Source organism: Sciurus carolinensis, chromosome 11, assembly GCF_902686445.1.
Source record: "Sciurus carolinensis chromosome 11, mSciCar1.2, whole genome shotgun sequence".
Classification (NCBI taxonomy): domain Eukaryota; kingdom Metazoa; phylum Chordata; class Mammalia; order Rodentia; family Sciuridae; genus Sciurus; species Sciurus carolinensis.
The window spans coordinates 62215860-62237511 of NC_062223.1; the positions used below are offsets into that span (position 1 = coordinate 62215860).

Below are 21652 nucleotides of genomic sequence, written 5' to 3' on the forward strand. Positions count from 1 at the left end.
ATCAAACTTTTAGCCTAATACACACAATGTACAGTGAATGCCCTATAAAAGCTATTGGCTTAATAAACTCTCAGCCAGCCAGTTCAGTAAAAGAAATGCACAAGGTCAGAATTCTATCTTTCCAATTACCCCTGAAATTATCAAATAAATATAAAATGGGAACAATGGAATTAATATTAGAATCTAGATATAATTGCTATAGTGAAAACACCAAAGACATGGTGGAAATGAGAACAAATTGAGGAAAGGCCAAGTGAGGCACTGCATAAGGGAAAAGACACCTAAAGAATAAGTGGAATGGGTTCTTCAATGGACTTCAATAAACTCAGCAGTTCATAGCTGAAATAGAGGCAATTAAGAATCATGGAAGAGAAGAAGGAAGCAAAAGCCATTTCTACCTTAGGACAAATACTGGAAGGTAGCACACAGAGCAGCAGATCAAGCTCAAACTTAGAAAAAATACTACAGGTAAAACATAATGAAATCATAACTACTTCTTATTGAGGACTCTTACAAGTAGAAAAGAAAGAGGGGAGGGGAAGAGGAAAGACTAGAATTCATCGGACCAGGGTAACTCTGCATCACATACAACCACAAGATCCTAATCAGATTAAGTTATACTCTATGTAATGTATACTCTGCAAAATACATTCTACTGTCATGTATAACTAAAAATAACAAGTGAAAGAGAGCCTATGATTCATTGAATGACCAGGATTTTCAAAGATTATGTGTTAAGTTAGAGAGAATGGGCATCTGAGTCTTGTAGAATGATACTGTAAATGGGAAAAGGTGTTCCTCTGAGGATAGGTTCTCTCAAAACAACAATTAGAAAGTGGAAGCTGGGCATAGTGGTACATGCCTATAATCTCAGTGAGGATGGCAAGTTCAAAGCCAGCCTCAGCAACTAAGCAAGGCCCTAAGCAACTTAGCAAGACCCTGTCCTCCAAATAACATATTGTTAAAAAGGGGTGGGGTTGTGGCTCATGGTTAAGTGTCTCTGGGTTCAATTCCTGGTACAAACATAAATGAAGTGGGCAAATACTAGTAACTAAATTTAAATTTATCTGAAAGTTACCTGTGGAAATCATGAGCTATTAATAAAGTCATTGGAGAAATGAGGCTAATCTACTTACACACACACACCATTACACCCACTCACAGATAAACATACCTCCCCTACTTTAACCCATCACTATAGTCAAGATTCAAGAGAATCTATCTCCTATGTTTTAAAAACGTTCAAGTAAATGAAAGAGGAAGAGGCAGAAAAAGGAACAGAAAAAATGGCTATAGGTGATGAGAGCATCAGAACAGAGGTTTAAACAGTGGTAAAATGAATTAATATGAATTCTGCAAAAATCACTTGAGTACCTATTCTTTATTAGGCACATGTTGAAACACATAAATGACATTTCAGGAGTATACCAGCATAAAAACCCACAGCCATGTAATTAGTTCCAGGTCTTCATGTTTAAAGCTACTGCAATGATAGGATCCATTTGTTGGGAACTCTACCACTTTAAATTGTGACCTTAAAGGAGCTTCTCACCTTATCAACTGTACTGGATACATAAACAGTATTACACCTGAATAAATTTTTGTTTGTTAGAGACTGAATATTAAGACAAATCTTAGGAGACAAAAGGGAACAACAAAAAGATTAATAGTTATCCTCAATCATTAAAGCTTTCAGTCACATGATGGATCTAGCCAGAAGAAATGTAAATCTCAGATCTAGTCAATTTTGTCAACTGGGTCAAAGGCAAAAATGTATTCAGCAAGGTCTCTAGAATTTCACAAAATAAGGAGTTATCAGTTCATAAACTATCTGCACTTTGCTGGTTGAAGAAGGTGATTTTTTTCCCCTAATTCCCTAGCACACATCATATCAAGGTCCTGTGTTTTTATACAATTAGTTGTAAGGTAGGATCTTAGAAGCAGATGGAGTAGCCATATGGCTCAAATGAAGAATGGTTTATAAAGGGATATGTAGCATGAGCGTAAAACTGAAGAACTGCTCTTCAAAATTTTTGAAAAAGTATTTCTTACCTGAGGTGCATTCGTAGCCACTAGAAATGCATTTGTCCTGCCAGGGTGATCATAATCATGCATGGCAGCTGCCACATACAAAGCCATCAATTCCAATGCAGGAATGTTTGAAGATAGGCAGCCATAGCTGTCATCTGGAATAGAGCAGCTCTTTGAAGAAATATAAGCCATTCGCCCAGAATTTATTCTATCATCTGAATCTGAGGAAAAATAAAATAAACCAGCATTAACACATAATTTCTTCACAACTATACCAAGGAGGGGATTTCCCATAAGTAGTAGGATTACTTATTTGTTGACTTAAAACAGACTCTATGGACTTGATCTACTCTTTCCAAACTACATGCTACAGGAAGAGTTTTAAATATGACCCTGAGGTTGTATATATTAAAGGCCACAATAAAGAAACTCTCATGAAAACTTGATGCTCTTTTACTCAAGCTAACAATTTTAAAACTTCAGACTTTCTAAACATGTATTATTTAAGTTAGATATAATCATCAGGAAAAAGAAATCATTGAGTATAATATTTGACTAAAAAACAGCATATGTCATAAAAACAGGTACATAGTAGTACAGAATAGAAGACACAGAGACAAACCCACACAGATATAATCATCTTATCCTTAACAAAGGTGCCAAAAACACATTGGAGAAAAGATAGCCTTTTAAATAAATGTTGCTGTAGAAAAAAGAATGAGACTAAACCCTTACCTCAGCGTGCACAAAAATCAACTCAAAATGGATCAAAGACCTAGGAATTAGACCAGAAACCTTATAACTCCTAAAAAAAAAATGTAGTGTCAACACTCTAACATACAGGCACAGATGATAAGTTTTTCAATATGACCCCCAAACCTCAGGAAATAAAGCCAAGAGTTAATAAATGGGGTGGCACAAATTTAAAAGTTTCTGCACCATAAAGGAAACTATTAAGAATGTGAAGAAGGCTGGGTTGTGGCTCAATGGTAGAGCACTTGCCTAGTATGCATGAGGCCGTGGGTTTGATCCTGAGCACCACATAAATATAAAGGTATTATGTCACCTAAAAAAAAAAAATATATATATATATATATACACACACACACATATATGTATATATATATATGTATTTTTTTAACTATATACGTATATATGTATTTTTTTTAAAAGAATGTGAAGAGAGAACCTACAGAATGGAAGATCTTTGCTAGCTACTCTTCTAACAGGATTAATATCCAGAATATATAAGGAACTCAAACACCAAAAACCCCCACCCCAGTTGATAAATGGGCAAAATGAACTAAACAGACAAAAAATGGCTTAAAAAATATGAAAAAGATGTTCAATATTATTAGCAATTAGGGAAATGCAAACTAAACTGCACCGAAATTTCTAACTTCCAGACAGAATGGCAGCCATCAAAAATACAAACAACAAATGCAGGCGAAGATGTGGAGAAAAAGGAACACTTTTTATACTGTTAGTGGAACTGTAAATTAGTACAACCCACTATGGAAATCAGTATGGAGATTCCTCAAAAGACTAGGAATGAAACCACAATATGACCAAGCTGTATCACTTCTCAATGTTTATCCTAAAGAATTAAAATTCATTGTACTATAGCAGTATACACATACCCATGTTTATAGCAGCACAATTCACAATAGCAAAACTGTGGAACCAGCATAAGTGTCCATCAATGGATGAATGGTTAAACAAAGTATGGTATGTCTACACAGTGACATTTTAGTCAGTCATAAAAGAATGTAAATATGCCATTTGAAGGAAAATAGATGGACCTTGAGAGCATTATATTAAGTGAAATAAACCAAACTCCAGAAAGTCAAGGGTCATATGTTTTCTCATATAGAAGCTAGAGATGAAAAAGGTAAAGAAAGGTGTATAGGTAGAAAGATAGAGGAAAGGGACAAGAAGGAGGGGAAAGAAAAAGAGAATATTGGGGAATGATATTGGCCAAATTATATTGTTATATTTTGTGCATGTACAAATATTAATAATATCCCATCATTATGTACTGCTATAATGAATGCACCAACAAAAATATGGAAAAAATATAGAAATTTAGGATTTTAATACATTACCAAAGTAAGCTCAACATAAATGCTTTTCAGATCTCATCCAAAAAGATTACATATAATTTGGAACACTCACTATAACTCTTCTTCCCTTTCTTTTTTTCTCCCATGAGATTCCATATAATATAATGGCATGAAACACTATCTACACTGTTTTTTTGGTTCTTAATGCCTTGCTATTTGTTCTTTTTTCGTGGTTTCATCTATATGGTCATGATATTATTTTTGCTTAATGATCTTAAGAAATTAGAAGAAAAACAGAAACCATAATTTAAGTAGATAGCAGTATAAGAGATAACAAAATTTCCTTGGTTGTGTTCATCAGTGGAACCTAGAATTAATGCTCTGGCTTGTCGAAGTTCAAAATAATTTTTTAATTCTAAGTTAGTTTTCTTTTTTAAAATAACAACCTAATGAAATGACAAAATACCTATAATTATGGATCAAAAGACTTAACATTATTAAGATGTCCCATAGATTCAATAAAGTACATATCAAAATCCTAGCTGGAATTTTTGTAGAAATTTACAGGCTGAATCTAAAATTAATATGGAAATGAAAGAGACCCAGAATTTCCAAAACAATCTTGAAAAAGTATAAAGTTGAAGGATCATACTTCCCCAGTTTCAAAGCTTACTATAAAGCACCAGTGATGAAGACATGTGGTACTGGCATAAAGACGGACAAACAGAACAACTGAATGGAATTGAAAGACCAGAAATAAATTCTCACATCTATGGTCAACTGGTTTTTAACAAGGATGCCAAAACCTTGTTGGGAACCAACTATTCGTCCTGCATGCTGCCAGACACTTTTGTACATGTTATCTCATTTAATACTCATGACATCTTAGAGGGTAGAAACTCTGATGTAATAACATTTAAAAGTCCACTGTGTTTAGCACATATAAAGAACTCTTTTCAACAAATGCTATAGAAACAATATCAATATGCTAAATAATATTAGAACTCTTACACCATACCCCTCAACTAGCTACAAATGGATATAAATCATAACTGTAAAAGTAACAATTGTAAAACTCTTAGAAGAAAAAGAGGAGGAAATCTTCATGATCCTGAGTTTTGTATGATCCTGAGTTCATACAAAAGTATGAGCAAAAGAAAAACTAGATAAACTTATCAAAATTAAAACATCTTGGGTTTTCAACAAGAAAGTGAAAAGTGGAGTGAAATCAGCAGAATGGAATAAAAGTGTGGAGATGTTATATGTGATTAAAGTAAGCTGTCAGCAGTTCAAACTGATCTACTGTAACTAAAATGTAAGCCTCATGGTAAGCACCAAGTAAAAAAGAACAATAAATATAAAATTTTAAAAAAGAAAGAAAGAAATCAAAGCGTACCACACAGAAAACCATTAAATCACAAAGGAAGAGAAAAATGAAGAAACAGACATGGATAGAAAAAGATATTACAGAATATTGCAGCTTCAGAAGCAGCAGTTAAAAATTAAAAATGTTCATGGGATCAGTTTCAAATATTCCAAGTCAGGCTGCTGCTGAGAAAATTTCCTAAACATTCATGTATTGAAATAAGATTTTAAAGAGAAATCCTTGAGACTGGGAACATGGCAGATCAGAGGAATCCACACTGTCTTAGCAGTTCCCCAAGAGTGAATAAAAAACACAGTTCTATGATGGCAAACTGAGGTAGAAAAACTGGGAAAATGCCAGCAGGCAACACAGAAAGGTAGCAACCACCTGAAAACCAAAAATACCAGTTTTTAGAAGGGAAATAAAATTAATAAAAGCAACAGATGGAGGCAGCATCCAGCAAGCAGTGATTCAGAGGGACTGAATGAAAGGACAGAATTTCTCCCAAGTTTAAGAAAGCCAGGTGCCACTGTCTAGCAAAGTAACAATATGAGCAGAAATAAGTTCATAAATAGCGATCTGAACTTGCATGGGAGAAAGCCCTGCCATGCCCCAATAGAAACAGTAAAAGAGGGTAAGCCACAACAACTAAAAAGAGTCTTAGGCAGGACTTCCTGTTTAGGAGATCAGAAATTCCTTCAGTTTGCCTTCATTTTTTCATATCTCACTCTATTTTTCTTCCCTTTATTTTTCTTTGTTGACTGGTTCTTGGTACACGATTTTTGAATACCCAAGACCATTCAGCCACTTAGGCTCTACTATTCACTGGATTGGTGAGTGCCCTGAGTCAACCTGAATATAGAAGAAAGACTGCAACTCGAACTGTGGGAAACTCAGGACAACCATGGCACCAGTCAGTTTTTTTCATCCTGCAGAGGAAAAGTCAATGACATGTTTATTTGAAACTGGTGATGCAACTCTGGAATAAGGAGCATTGCATGGTCAACAGGGGAGGGACTGATCAGTATCTCTTGGAAAGCAATGACCCCTGCACTACCTCCTCCAAGCCCAGATGGTGATGGAAAATTGGCTGAAGCATCCCACACACCTCCCCCACAGGACAGGAACTGAGGGTCTTGGAAAGAGAGATATAATAAAGCAGGTCAGGCAAGCAGACAGATGGAGGTCAGCATAGAGACTCCCATAACAAGTTCAATCAGTTTGGGTCAGACCAGGATACCTGCATCACACAAGCTTCCTCTTAGGAGATTCTAAAATTGAAATCAGAAAGAAAGTACTCTATTTCAAAAGCTTCAGCAAGGAGGAAAAAAAAATTTATGCAGGACAGATATAGCATCAACAGCTTAATAACTGAGTACTAGTGTCTTCCTACATATTGTGTTTTGCCAGAATTATATCTAAGGTTACATAACTCATCAGTTAGTTAGATCCTTTCTTTTTTTTTTTTTTTTTGAAAGAATACATACCTTTTGACTTTATTTTTTTTTTTAACCCCAACCCATATGCTTTTTTTTTTTTTATTGTAAACAAATGGGATACATGTTGTTTCTCTGTCTGTACATGGCGTAAAGGCATACCATTTGTGTAATCATAAATTTACATAGGGTAATGTTGTTTGATTCATTCTGCCATTTTTTCCCTTCCCCCCCTCCCCTCCCACCCTTCCCCTCCATCTATACAGTCCTTCCTTCCTCCATTCCTGCCCCCCTCCCTAAACCCAACTCCTCTAAAAACTGGAACAAGGCAGGGATGCCCTCTTTCACCACTTCTATTCAATATCGTCCTTGAAACTCTAGCCAGAGCAATTAGACAGACCAAAGAAATTAAAGGGATACGAATAGGAAAAGAAGAACTCAAACTATCCCTATTTGCTGATGATATGATGGTATACTTAGAGGAACCAGGAAATTCCACCAGAAAACTTTTAGATCTCATAAGTGAATTCAGTAAAGTAGCGGGATATAAGATCAATGCACATAAATCTAAGGCATTTTTATATATAAGCGATGAATCTTCAGAAAGAGAAATTAGGAAAACTACCCCATTCACAATAGCTTCGAAAAAAATAAAGTATTTGGGAATAAATCTCACAAAAGAGGTGAAAGACCTCTACAATGAGAACTACAGAACACTAAAGAAAAAAATTCAAGAAAACCTTAGAAGATGGAAAGATCTCCCATGTTCTTGGATAGGAAGAATTAATATTGTCAAAGTGGCCATACTACCAAAAGTGCTATACAGATTCAATACAATTCCAATTAAAATCCCAATGATGTACCTTACAGAAATAGAGCAAGCAATTATGAAATTCATCTGGAAGAATAAAAAACCCAGAATAGCTAAAGCAATCCTTGGCAGAAAGAGTGAAGCAGGGGGTATCGCAATACCAGATCTTCAACTCTACTACAAAGCAATAGTAACAAAAATGGCATGGTATTGGTACCAAAATAGAAAGGTGGATCAATGGTAGATCCTTTCTTATTATCTCTTTTCTTCCATCTCCATTTCCTTTCCCTCTCCTTCATCATTTATATTTACCTTATTTTAACTTCTGTCTCCCTTCCCTTTTTACCTTTTTCTTCTTTATCGATTTTTTTTTCCAATATTTTATCCCTTTTTCAAATGCCATTTAATAAAATATCTTTAACAATCTTCTCACACTGTTTTAAATCAATTATCCCCTACATTACTTTTGATGAAGAATTGTAGGGATCAGTAATAATAACTTGTATAGCATATGATGACATATGATTTGTTCTTAAATTACCACTGTTACTGGTGGTTACTCTCTCCTTTCAAAGAGGTGCTGGTTATTGAAATTAATACTGTAATTACACTAATTAGATATGGTGAATCTAAGATATATTCACAGCCCAGGGATTATTATTAAGAGGTAACTAACTCACTAAAGGACCCACACATAGTAGAAGAGGAATCCATCATAACAGATGTGCAAAACAGTATCTTGGATAACCTGAGGGAACAAACCAACAAGATGCCTCCAAAAATCTATAAGCACACAATAATTGAATCCACAAGTATTGAAATCATGAAGCATACAAAAAGTTGATGATTAAAATGATTGATAAACTAAAAGATCTACAGACTGGACTAAAACAGAAAATACAGGAAATGAAAGAACATTTTAGTAGTTATTCTGATATCTTTAAAGAACCAAACAGAAATTCTGGAAATGACTTAATGAATCAAATAAAAATTTCAGTCAAAACTCTTACCAACAGAGTAGATCACATAGAAGATAGAATTTTAGGCATTGATAAGGAATATTAACTTGAAAACTCAGCAATGTACAAAATAAAAATAAGGAACCATGGTAAGACTATGCATGAAATCTGAGACAACATTAAGAGACCAAACTTAAGAATCACTGGGGTAGAAAAGAAATCTGAGATATAAAAGGGCATGGATAACATTGTCAGTGACGTGATTTCAGAAAATTTTCTAAACCTTGGGAATATGATGGATTTCAGATACAGAAAGCAATTAGAACCTCAGAGAGACAAGATTGAAAAAGGACCTCTCCATAACATATTACAATTAAAATGTGTAACATACAGAACAAGGACAGAATTTTCAAAGCCTCGAGAAAAATGTCAGGTCACATTTAGAAGAGAGTCAATGAGAATTATTTCTGATTTCTCAGCAGAAACTCGAAAAGTTAGGAGTCTGAAAGAAAACAGTTGCCAACCAAGATTGCAATATCCAGCAAAGCTATCCTTCGAACTGAATAAGAAATAAAAATTTTCCAAGATAAATATAAACAAAAATTCATAACTTCTAAGCTGCAGAAAATACTTAAGAAATACTACATACAAAGTAAGTTAAAAACAAACCACCAAATTCTCAAATGGATGAATCTCATCAGAAGAGTAGTTGGGCAGTTGAGAAATAGCACAAAATTAAACATTAGAAATAAATTAAAATGGCAGAAAATAATAAACATCTCTCTATAATAGCACTGAATGTTAATGGTCTCAACTCTTCAATTAGAAGATATATTCTGGCAGAATGAATTAAAAGTAAGACTCAACTATATGTTGTTTGCAATAAACTCATCTTACATGCAAATATAACTACAGGCTGAAAGTGAAAGGATGGAAAAAGACATTCTATGCAAATTGATAACAAAAGCAAGCAGGAGTAGCTCTCATAGACAACAAATCAGACTTCAAGTCAAAATTAATGACAAGAGACAAAAGAAACTTCATACTGGGAACAATACAATAAAAAGTAAATATTTATCCCCCAAACCTCCATGCACCTAATTACATAAAACAAACACTACTCAACATAAAGACTCAGATCCCAATACAATAGTAGTGGGTTATTTCAACACATCTCTTACCAATAGATAGATCTTTCAGACACAGAATTCTTCAAACCTAAAAAATATTATAAATCAAATGGACCAAAAAGACATCTATAGAATATTTCATTCAACAACAGCTGAATTATTCTTTTCGGTTGCTCTTAGAACCCATTCCAAAACAGATCACATGTTTAAGACACAAAGTAAGTCTTAGAAAATACAAAAAAAAATTTGATATGATCCCTTGCATCTTATCAGATCATAATGAAATGAAATTAGAAATCAGTGGCAGGAAAAAACATGGGAATTACATAAACACCTGGAGATTGAAAACAATGAATGGAGATTTGAACAATGAGTGAAATTATAGATAATATAAGTTAAGACACTAAACAATTCCTAGAATCAAACAAGAAAAGAGAAACAACATACTAGAATCTCTGGAACAGTGTAAAGACAGTTCTAAGAGGAATGTTTATAGTTATGAGTACCTACATTAAAACAAAACAAAGAGCCCAACTTATCAACCTAATGATGCACATGAAGGTCATGGAAAATAAAGAACAAACCATTTCAAAAATCGGTAACAGAAAGAAACAATTAAAAGTCAAAATTAATGAAACAATAAAAAAATAACAGAAAAGTGAATGAGACAAAGAATTGGTTCTTTGAAAAGATAAACAAGACTGATAAACTAACCAAAAGAAAGAGATTATGCAAATTAATAAACTTAAGAGAGGAAAGAGAATATCACCACTGTCACTTCTAAAATTCAGCTATTAAGGAAAAAACACAATGAACTACTTCTTTACATCCACCAGGATAGTTATATCAAAAAAGGTAGTTAGAAGCAAGAAGTGACAAGGATGTAAAGAAATTTGAACTTTCATACGTTGCTGGTGGGAATGTGAAGTGTGATCACTTTGAAAAAGTTTGGCAGTTCCTCAAAATGTTAACCTTAAACACTATTAAACCTTATAACCCAGCAATTCCACAATGAGGTATATGCATAAAAGAAATAAAAACACTGCCATACAAAAACTCATACATAAATTTTCATAACACTATTATTCAAAATAGCCCCAAAGTGGAAAGAACCCAAATATCTCTTACCTACATACTGGCTGGTAAAATAATGAGAAGGGGTATAAAATAATGCTTAATATATGAAGTAATATATAAAAGCAACAGGAAAATACATATAGAAATTATAGACTTCATTTCTGAGACTGGTCTCATAGCTATATTTGGAACTTATATTTTAATTTCACTACCCATTCCGTATTCCGTTTGTCCTCATCAAGCAACTATGTTCATCAGGATTGTCTGACTAGTGGTCTGTACTATTAGCGATCTTTATGGTACTATATTACTATAGTTTTCTATTATCTTTTCTACCGTAGTATCAAAACCAGAGAATCATGTGGGTTCCTGATACATGATTTTCCATGTGTAGTAGGAACCCTATTTCTTTATTAATGAGGGTAACACAAGATTACCAGAGCTCATGCACAATTCTCTTTGTCTGCTGGTTCAAAAGCATGGAAAACACAAATTGGTCAGATGTCTATTTCATTTTCCATTCAGTTAAACCCTGTTTTCTGGGTCCCCTGTTGGAAGCATTTCCCCATTAAGAACCAAGTTTTCTATGCCAATTTTTTTTGCAAGCAAAAATTATATAAGTGAATTATTTGAGGAAACAGAGAAATGTCTTCTATTTCCATTCCTTGGTTCAGTTTTGTGCACTCTGGGTATAGAAAGAATACCATATATTGGTTGCTGGCTCAGAGAGCAAACCACATCTTATTGGATAGCACCCTAGCTCAACGAAATGTTTGCACCTTACAGATGCCCCATCTGAGTCTTTCCATTCCATCATTCTCTCAGTTCAGCTGTGGAGTGATAAGATTCATGGAAAAAAATCAATATTTTTGTGGGCATAAATCATTGCTATTGTGTTTATAAGGCCGCTGACTGAGAACTGGAATGATGGGGAAAGAAACTGATACTTACCAAGAGAAGATATCATTTTATCCAGCTGATTATTGAGAACCTACTCTACAATGAATGGCTTTTGGTAATTATCAAGGCTCTCTAGAGAAACAGAACCAACAGGGTGTGCATGTGTGTATTTAGAGAAAGACTGATTTTAAGGAACTGGTTAAAACAACTACAGTGGCTGGCAAGCCCAAAATCTGCAGGACAGACTAGCAGGGTGGAAACCTAAGGAAAAGCTGGTTTTGCTGTTTATATCTGAAGTCTATCTCCATGCAGAATGCCTGTTTGATCAGGGGAGGTCAGTCTATGTTCTAGTAACACCTTCAACTGACTGGATTGAGGACTACCCACATTATCTGTTTTATCTGAAAGTCTGCCAACTTAAAAGTTAATCTCATCCAAAAAATACCCTCAAGGAAATATCCATATTATATCTGTATTAATGTTTGACCAAACTGCTAGGCATCACTGCCCAGTCAAGTTGAAACAGAAAATTAGTCACCACATGGGAAAGAAATATCCACCATTCTGTACCTACTCTAGGAGGTCTAGACAGAAATCTCTTGTTTGGGAGTTCCTGTTACCAATTTTCTAATCTTTTTAAGTCCCTTAACACCCAAGGTTTAAATTTTTTAATGTCATTATACACCAGAAGTTACACAATTCTTCATATGTACCAAAGGTTACTTAATGAAAAATTTAAAAGACCAGAGGTAATAAATTAAGACAGTTTGATTTATTATTCCTAATCAAATAGTTAAAAAAAAAAAAAAACAGTTGAAGTAAAAAGTACCTGTTTCATTTCTTGTTTCATGATCATTGTGGATCTGCTGTAAGCCAGGAATTGGCCGTGTTGTCAGATACCAAACTGCATGTAGGACATCCGTGGCATGTATACGATTGTGATCTAAAGCCACCAAAATATTTTATAAAAATGATCATTCTGTTAGGCTTAACATAAGACACTTAAAAAGGATAAGAATTTTCTAGTCATATTGCATTCTTATAATTTCCCACAATTTTATTTTGTTTTATCTATGTTTAAAGTTATCTTGATGTCTTAAAAGTTACCTTTTAAAAAATTTCACATGTACTATGAAAACACAGTAAAGGGGTCAAAGAAAAGGCAAGGTAAGTGATAACTAAAAGGTGTTGGAAATTTTTCTTAAAGTTTCTATTTTCTGGCTTTTAAAAATACTATGTTGCATCTAGATTGTAGAAACACAATATGAAAAATGGTTTCTGTACATAGAACAGTTACAAATTCTGGATACTTATGCTTTTGAAAAAGAAGTTAAGAATTACCTCTTTCTCAGGTTTGCTATTAGGATAAAATGCTAAATGGCATGTGAAAGCATCCAGAACAGTGTCTGACACATACTATATAATAATGAAACACTGGTTTACTCAACTCCTCTATGTGAAAAAGCAATGTGACATAGGGCATAGGGCTTAGAATTCAGATGGACCTAGAACTGAAACCCAGCACCACTCTCTAGTTTTTAGATCCTTTGGAGTTTTCACTTCTCACCTGTAATACAACCTTTCCAACAAAGATTAAATAAAATAACCTACATGAATCCAATGATTATATAGTCACAGCAGATAACCAATAAAAATTTAACACTTCAACAAATATTTTATAAATATCTATAATATAACACTAACAGGTGACAGAACAGTAAGTGCCCAGGCTAGAGCCATGGCATGACACCAATCCTCTAGGAGCCTTATTATTAATAATTACCACCTTTTAATGACCATTTACAATGTGCCTTGAATTCTATGTCCTTTTCATTGCTTATCTTATTTTATCACTCCCAATGGGGAAGGCACAGCTATTATTCTAATTTATAAATTTGTAAACAGACGTTTCGAAAAGTTAGGTTCAGAGACAGTTTTCTCAGTGTATCCTAATTGGAGCTAAGAGTGAAGACTTTTTACCATCTCTTTCTTTCCCTTCAGCTTTCCTTAAGTACCTTCAAGTATCCCTATCTCAATTATAAACTTCGACTTTTTAAATGCATACTTTATATGGTATATATAATCCATCTTAAAGTTTTAAATATCATTGAGTTATGACAATTTAATAAAAATTCACTCTGAATATAACTAATTTCCTAATTAATGTGTCCATATGGAGAGAAACTAAAATGTTTCAACACATCTTTTCCTAATATGAAAAGCAAATTATATTTAAAAATAAAAATTAAAAATAATTTCCATAGAGCAGAACACAGTTAAAAATATAAAGTCTATGGATAAATTTTCAACATTGTAAAATGAAGGCATTTTCTAAAATTCTTAATATTAGCAAACATTTAAAATAATGTACTCATACAAATAATTATGAACACAGAAAGATGCATATCACAAGAAAAAAGCAGATTTTAAAAGACATCAATGTTATAATTCACTTTATAAAAACTAAATTTATATAACGAAAAAAACTTAGAAAATATATACCAAAATCTTAATAGCTGTCAGTTAAATCTAGGTGGGATACAGATTTTTCTTTTTAAATATCTATTTTAAAATCTTCCAAAAATGTATTTATGGGTCCATCTGAAGATAAAGATAATAAAGTTTCAAACCAGTTTTATTTAAACTTAAATAGTAAAATATAATACTTACAAGGAATGTCTCGATAGCCATTTTCTAATGCACGAAAATAGTTCATGAATTGTTGAGTGGGAATTTTAAATATTTCCAATAAACCAGTGTCTTGAAATAAGGAATACATAACCTAAATGTCAATTAAAATAAAGTTCACTTTAAGTATCAGAATTTCTATTTGTAGATCAATATGTTTTGTGATTTGCATTTAGGGATATTACCAATGAATGTCTTTAATTTATTAAAAATGTCCAAAAAATAAGAAAGGAAGACATTACCCTCAAGCTCATGAAAACCTAAGAAAGTTTACTATGCATATCATAATCCAAGTTTTAAATTTTCCATTCTTCTCTTTGCTCTTTATGTTCCTAATTTAATGAAAAACATTGTGAATTCTATTCTAGTCCTAAGTACTTAAGAAAAAGTCAGAAATAGTCATATTTATCTCATATTTATCTTTTGTCCCTAAAGAATTCAGTGAAATGAACTTACATGTCCTCCACAGAATTTGTCCTCATGTTTTTGTATTTCAGAAGTAAGATATTAAAGGAATTCATGAGAATTATACTGTGGGAAGGTAAATCTGATGCTCTCATGTGGACCCATCAGGTAGAAACTTGAGTCTGGGTAGTAAAATGCAAGTATTTTTCCAAGGTTCTAGCATGAAATGAAACAAATGAAACATCTGGCCTTGGGTAAAGTACAGGGAAAGCAGGTAGGAAAAAAATGAAGCTTATGTTCAGTAGTTAGAACTACATAAATCACTTTTCATGTCCTTTTCAGAAACCTCAAGAGTTAAATCTTAATTACTTCTTCAGTATAAATTAAATTCCATCTATGTAGTGAAATAAACTGTTTTTCATGTATATATAGATGGATTATACATATAACATATATAACTGCTACATATTATAACATATAAAACTATAAAATATACATTTGGGTTTTCTCAAAAAAATAATTTAATGAACGAAGTCACTGTTGAACTAGTACCTACACCAATACTATGATTATTTAGATTCTGCTTTTGTAAACATTTGAGAAAAAAGTAAAAATGTTGAGATTTGAAAACAAACCTAAGGAAAAAATAACAGAATGAATCAAACACCATTACCCAATGTAAATGTATGATTCACAAATGGCATGCCTCTACTTCATGTACAGAGAAACAAGATGTATCCCATTTGTTTACAAAAATAATTTTAAAAAAAGAAAACAAACCTGACTCAGAATTCTTCCTGATTTCTCCCCCATCTTTTCTACAAGCTCAAAAATTTGAAAATTCCAGTTGCTCATCTTTTCTATTAATGAATCATATTCTTCTACTAAAATCAGGTCCGGCGATGTTTCCTCTTCAATCTGTACATATAGAGGTAAAAAATAATAAAACTTTACCTTTTATAAATATTGTTAAATCCACATTTAATGAGAACACTGATAACTGAACATTAAAAACAGTAATATCTGTTACAATGGTTATCTCAAATGTATTTTTATCTCAATTTCTCATCTTCTTGGGGAATGCAACCATAAACATGTCTTCTGGACATCAGAAGGCTGATTCATTTATACATTACTTTTGTAAATAAAAATGTCATATTTCTGAATCACTACACAAATATAAAATTCACTACTTTCATTTTAGAAGTTATAAATATCAAAAGAGAAGAAAAAAGTCATCTCATTGTACTGGCATTTATTACTAGAATAACTTTCCCAAATAAATGAATGGAATTATTTCTTAAAAACTTAAATTTTTAACTTGAAAAAATTGCTATTATTATAAATACATTATTTTCATTGTTTTTAATGACTGCACATATTGTATACTCTAAAATATACAATGAAGAAATATAATAAAATATCTACATTAAAACTAAATAAAATGTGTTCATTTAAAAATGAATACAGTTTACTGCTCTATGATGATAGGTTGGAACTAAATATTATTTATAATTCAAACATTATTTCAGTTATACTGACTTCTCAGTAAGAAATTTAAAACACTATTACATTAAAAATTTTGTTCTTGGTAAAAATAATGAAGCCAGTACTAACTACTATTATATTTCACCTTAACATAATCATATTGAAATTTTATCTTTTACATTTGATTGCTGTGCCTCTTCTGTTAGATGGTTATCACCTTCCAAAAATATTTTTCTCTTCTCCATTTCCTCTTCTTGTTGAGCTTCCAGAAGGCTGAATGATTGTTTTGAGAAAATGGTATCTTCTTCACCTTTCAAAAAATATATATAGTAATAAATAGAAATAAAAATTTCACTAGCTGGGCAGGTTGGTGCATGCCCGTAATCCCAGCAACTGGGGATTCTGAAGCAGGAGGAATCTCAAAATCAAACCCAGTCCTAGCAACTTAGTGAGGCTCTAAGCAACTCAGTAAGACACTGAGACCCTGGGCTGGAGATGTGGTTCAGTGGTTAAGAGCCCCTGGGTTAAATCCCTGGTACCAAAAAAAAAAAAAAAAAAAAAAAAAAAAAAAAAAAAAAACCTAAATGTACAGCTTTATAAGAAAAATAGTTATTGGTTAAAAATATTCAGATAAAGTGAACCATAATGGCATTCAGTCTAAATTATTTAATCACATTATAAAGTTGTCTTGCTGGATTGCTTCCAAAGTGTTTCCACTAATGACCAGGTTAGGAAGATGCTGACTCTCCCCCAAGCTGTCCTGCAACACCAGTCTGTTCAGTAGGGTTGAACTGGACAGATATTTGACCTTCCTATGATGGCAGTGTAGTGAGCAACTCTATTATGTTTTGTGAACCAAGCTTAGAGGAACCCAACCTACACATGGAGATCACAGTGTAAAGTGCAAACTCTGGTGCCAAGAGCAAAGATCTGACCAGATATGCAAAACTGCTGAGATCATGGGCAGCAGCCAACCAGACACCTGCATGAAACTGCCCTTTTCATCTATTTAAGTTTTGCTTCTAGTGTCCTCAGCAAGCAGTCCAGGGACTCTAACTCATACACTGTCCCCTTGTGCTTGAGCATGAACCCCAGGAAAGCCTGAGATATTATCGTTTGCCTCTTCAATTCTAACACTAAAAGCTGGGAGCTAGTAACACCATAATGAACTGGTAACATTAAAAAGAGTCATATTTTTGCTTTTTCATGATTTTTATACCAAACTGAGCGAAAGAACCCCACAATGATTGGTAGCATTGGACACACCGTATGTATCTACTCATGGATGAAAGAGGAGAAAAGAAGTTACTCTTTATAAAAGTCAAAAGTAGTCTCTATGAATAGGAACTTTCTTACTAATTTCATGTAACCATTCTCAACATCTCTGAGTTTTAGATATAAAAACTCCAAAGTTCATAACTACAATATCATGAATTGTGAGTTATTTCTCTGCCCATGTAGTTAATAATATTTTTCTTATAAGTCACACTGAAAAGGGAAGTCATACTGGTGGTCAAATGATATTCATTCACAAGTTAAAAAATGATCCCATTCATTCTATTTATAATGCCCTAAAGAGGAAACTCCCCAAAGCCACCAATACTTAAATAAATTGTGGAATATTCATGCAATTGAACACTTCAGCACAAGAATGACCTACAACTCTATAAATATAATATGGCTTAAAAATATAATGTTCAGAGAAGGAAGACAGGAAAAAGGTATGTATTTTGTGATTCTCTTTATGAAGAGTTCAAAAACATAAAAACTGACACATGTGAATATCAAAAGTCAGGAAGATCATTATCTTTAGGAGATAGTTTTATCAAGCTACAAACTCATAATTTGTGTTTTTCAATATGTAGGGCTTAAGATTTTTATTTGTCTTTATTCTTTTAAGTAAAAAATAAGTTCATAAAACCATTCACTGAAGTAGAATTTCAGAAGAACTAGGTTCAAATACTTATTTTTGTACTTAATGTCTTCTCTGTAAAATGTGAATTAATAATGCCTATCTTATCAGATGTTACACATAAAAGGTGGTCAATAAATAAATGTTAGTCAAATCTGAACCTAACATGCTAAATATATATTTTAAAAAGTCATTAACTGATGACCAGAAAGTGTTATTGTTTAGAAACTATGATTTTTTTTCAAGTGAAAAACATTCATTTTAAAAAAAATTTTATTGGTGCATTACAATTATATACATTAGTGGGATTCACTGTTACATATTCATACATACACATGATATAAATTGGCAATAAAGATATGGAAAATGACAAACCCCCAAAATAGTGAGACTTAGGAAATGAGAAAGAAAGCCATACACTGAGAGCAGTACTCCTTTCCCAATACATTCCTTCTCAATGACAAAACAAACCCTGGGGAGGTGGTGTCCATCAAACCTAGAAAGGCAGTCCCTGGGAAGAGATAAAGCATTGATCCTTCCCTAAGCAAGTCCTTTTCCAGATACCAACCACTGGCTCCAGGCCCTCCATTAGGCCCAGTAAGATAAATCTCAGAGACTAAACACTGACCCCAGACTCCCTCCCATTTTGGTCAGTAAAACAGACCCCAAATTCCTGAGTGCCTGAACTGACATGCTCATTAATTAAGTCACCTCTCAATATAACCTACATAAGTCCAGTCCCCTCCTTTGTTCAGCGACTCATTTTCCACCAAGAAAGTGGGTCCACTGGCATCACCCAGTTCCTATATGAAAGTTTGTTCCTGAATAAACAGCTGAGATGATCTGTGAGGTTTGCATCCAGCCTGGTCTCTTTGTGCTAACACCTAGTACCTACCCTTTCCCTCAAAATTTTTATTTTAAGAAATGAAATTTAGAATACAGTAGAATATATTGGGTGTCCTCCAAAAGCTCATGTGTGAGACAATGCAAGAAAGTTTAGCGGCAAAATGATTGGGTTATGAGAGCCTTAACCTAATCAGTGCATTAAATACATTGAAAGGGATTAACTGAGTGGTAACTATAGGCAGATAGGGTATGATGGAAGAGGTAGGTCATTGGGGGCATGCCTTTGAGTTTGTATTCTTGTCCCTGGTGAGTGGTGTCTCTTTCTGTTTCCTGCTGTCCATTTCCAGAGCTGCTTTCTTCTACCACACTCTTTCACCATCACTTTCTGCCTTACCTCAAGCCCAGAGCAACAGAGCCAGCTATCTATGGCCTGTGACCTCTGAAACCATGAGTACCAGTAAACTTTTCCTCCTCTAAAATTCTTCTTGTCAGGTCTTTTGGACACAGCAACCAAAAAAAAAAACCTAACTAAAACACCCACCTTATCTACAAACTCACTTTCCACAGTAGTAAATGAAAAATTCCAGTAATAAATAATTTTAAATTGTGTGCCCACCTGAAAAGTGATGATATCTGGCACCATCCTGCACAGCACGTGAATCATCCCTTTGTATACGTGCTACCTTCCTGTCACTTAGTATCCATCTCAGTTATCAGAATGATCATAATGGTATTATAGTACTTATGTTCAAGTAACTCTTATTTTACTTAATAATAGCCCCAAAGCAGGAGAGTGCTGAAGGTGACAATTAAGTAAATTGTTATAACTGTTTCATTTTCATTAGTTATTGTTAATCCCTTACTCTGCCTAATTTATAAGATAAAGCTTACCACAGGAATGCATGTATATGGAAAAAAGTGCTTTTAGAATTTGGTATGATTTTCCATGTCAGGCATTCATTAATGATCTTGCAACACAGTCCACACAAATGGGGGACAATATAATTTAAGTATTCTTGGTAAGTTAAGGCAGTAACTATAATGATATTCTGAAATAGCAATTAATGTAAAAATTGTTGGCATTTGAGGTATATATTATTTTTAGTATCTTAACTCGCAACTATATCTCACAAATACTAATTTAAAAATTTGAGATAAATATAGAAATTTCTTTTCCAAAGATATCTATATCATTTTCTCTTATTCCACACACTTTTCTGAAATGTATTCTCATCACTCTTCTATCAAGAGAATATTTATGTAACAACTCCCTGGAATCTCAACAAACCTCATGGCTACTATGATTAGAAGTTATGTGGTTTTAATCCTTAGTCTTAAATCTATGATTTATTCTGAATTACTTTCTGTGCATGCAGTGAGATAATGGTCCAAGTTTTTTGTTTTTTTTTTTCCACAAGTGCCTATCCCACTGTCTTGGCACCATTTGTTGAAAACACTTATCTTTTCCTTTTGAATTATCTTGGGGTTCTTTGACAAAAATTAATTCACCAGATGCAAGAATTTTCTTTTCCACTAAAGTACAAGTTCATCCTTCTTGCCAATCCTGTGTCTTAATTAATGACTTATTACAATAAGTTTTCAAAGCACATAATACAAGTCCTCCAACTTTGCTCTTTTTCAAATTTATTCTGACTATTGTAGGACATCTGAATTAACTACATAAATGTTTATGCCAACTTGTCAATTTGTATCTCCAAAAAAAGCCTGTTGGTGAAGGAAATGGAGATCTACAACAATCGCAGGGAAAAAGGGAACTCAGGAATCTCACGCCACGATTTCCCTTATCTGCCAAAATCCCCCTGCCCATCCAAAGTAAGCCCGCCAAAATTGGGCTTACTTGACCAACTCCTTCCATGACCTGGTCCTGCTAAACCCTATAAAACTCAGACCCTATTTTAGCCCATTGCCATTTTCCTTCTTGAAAATGTGCCCCTTCGCTGCTTAATAAAGCATCGCTAATCTATTGAGGTCTGTTTCCCTTTCTTTTTCTTTTTTTTTTTTTCCCTTTCATTAGCTTTCAGGTGGAAATTGATAGATTACACTCAATTACTGATCTATTTAGGAGAACTGTTGTGCTGTTGTGTTAATAATAGTTAGTCTTTCAGTCTATTACTATAAAATAGCTTTAAACTTATCTAGATTTTCTTTAATTTTTCTCAGCAATGTTATAATTTTCAGTAAATAAGTATTTCTCTTATTAAATTTATTCTATTTTATTCTTTTTTTTTTTTTTTTTGCGGTACTGGGGATTGAACTCAGGGCCTTGTGCTTGCAAGGCAAGCACTCTACCAGCTGAGCTATCTCCCCAGCCTTATTTTATTCTTTTTGATACTATTATGAATGGAAATATTTTGTTAGATTCAATTCACAATGATTTATTTCTAGTTTAGTTCATTAAGAATAATGTTAGTTGTGAATACACCTTTCATCAGGTTTGGGAACTTCCTGGTTATTAACAGTTTTATTTATCTCAGAAAAAGTATTGAATTTTGTTTAATGCTTTTTCTGTACATATTGAG

General features: G+C 33.3%; 2 protein-coding genes across 4 annotated transcripts in view; one reads left to right on the top strand and one right to left on the bottom strand.

Annotated features, from left to right (window-relative positions):
- The window catches only part of LOC124958302 (vitamin D 25-hydroxylase), a 78908-nt gene that overhangs the window by 45680 nt on the left and 11576 nt on the right, over window positions 1–21652 (top strand). The window lies entirely within an intron of this gene.
- The window catches only part of Pde3b (phosphodiesterase 3B), a 184534-nt gene that overhangs the window by 18116 nt on the left and 144766 nt on the right, over window positions 1–21652 (bottom strand). The window contains exons 8-12 of the mRNA XM_047516255.1: window positions 16534–16664; window positions 15647–15784; window positions 14444–14555; window positions 12603–12716; window positions 2053–2252 (exon numbers count right to left, since the gene is read on the bottom strand). Of these exons, the coding sequence (XP_047372211.1) occupies window positions 2053–2252; window positions 12603–12716; window positions 14444–14555; window positions 15647–15784; window positions 16534–16664 (695 nt within the window). The remainder of the gene's footprint in view (window positions 1–2052; window positions 2253–12602; window positions 12717–14443; window positions 14556–15646; window positions 15785–16533; window positions 16665–21652) is intronic.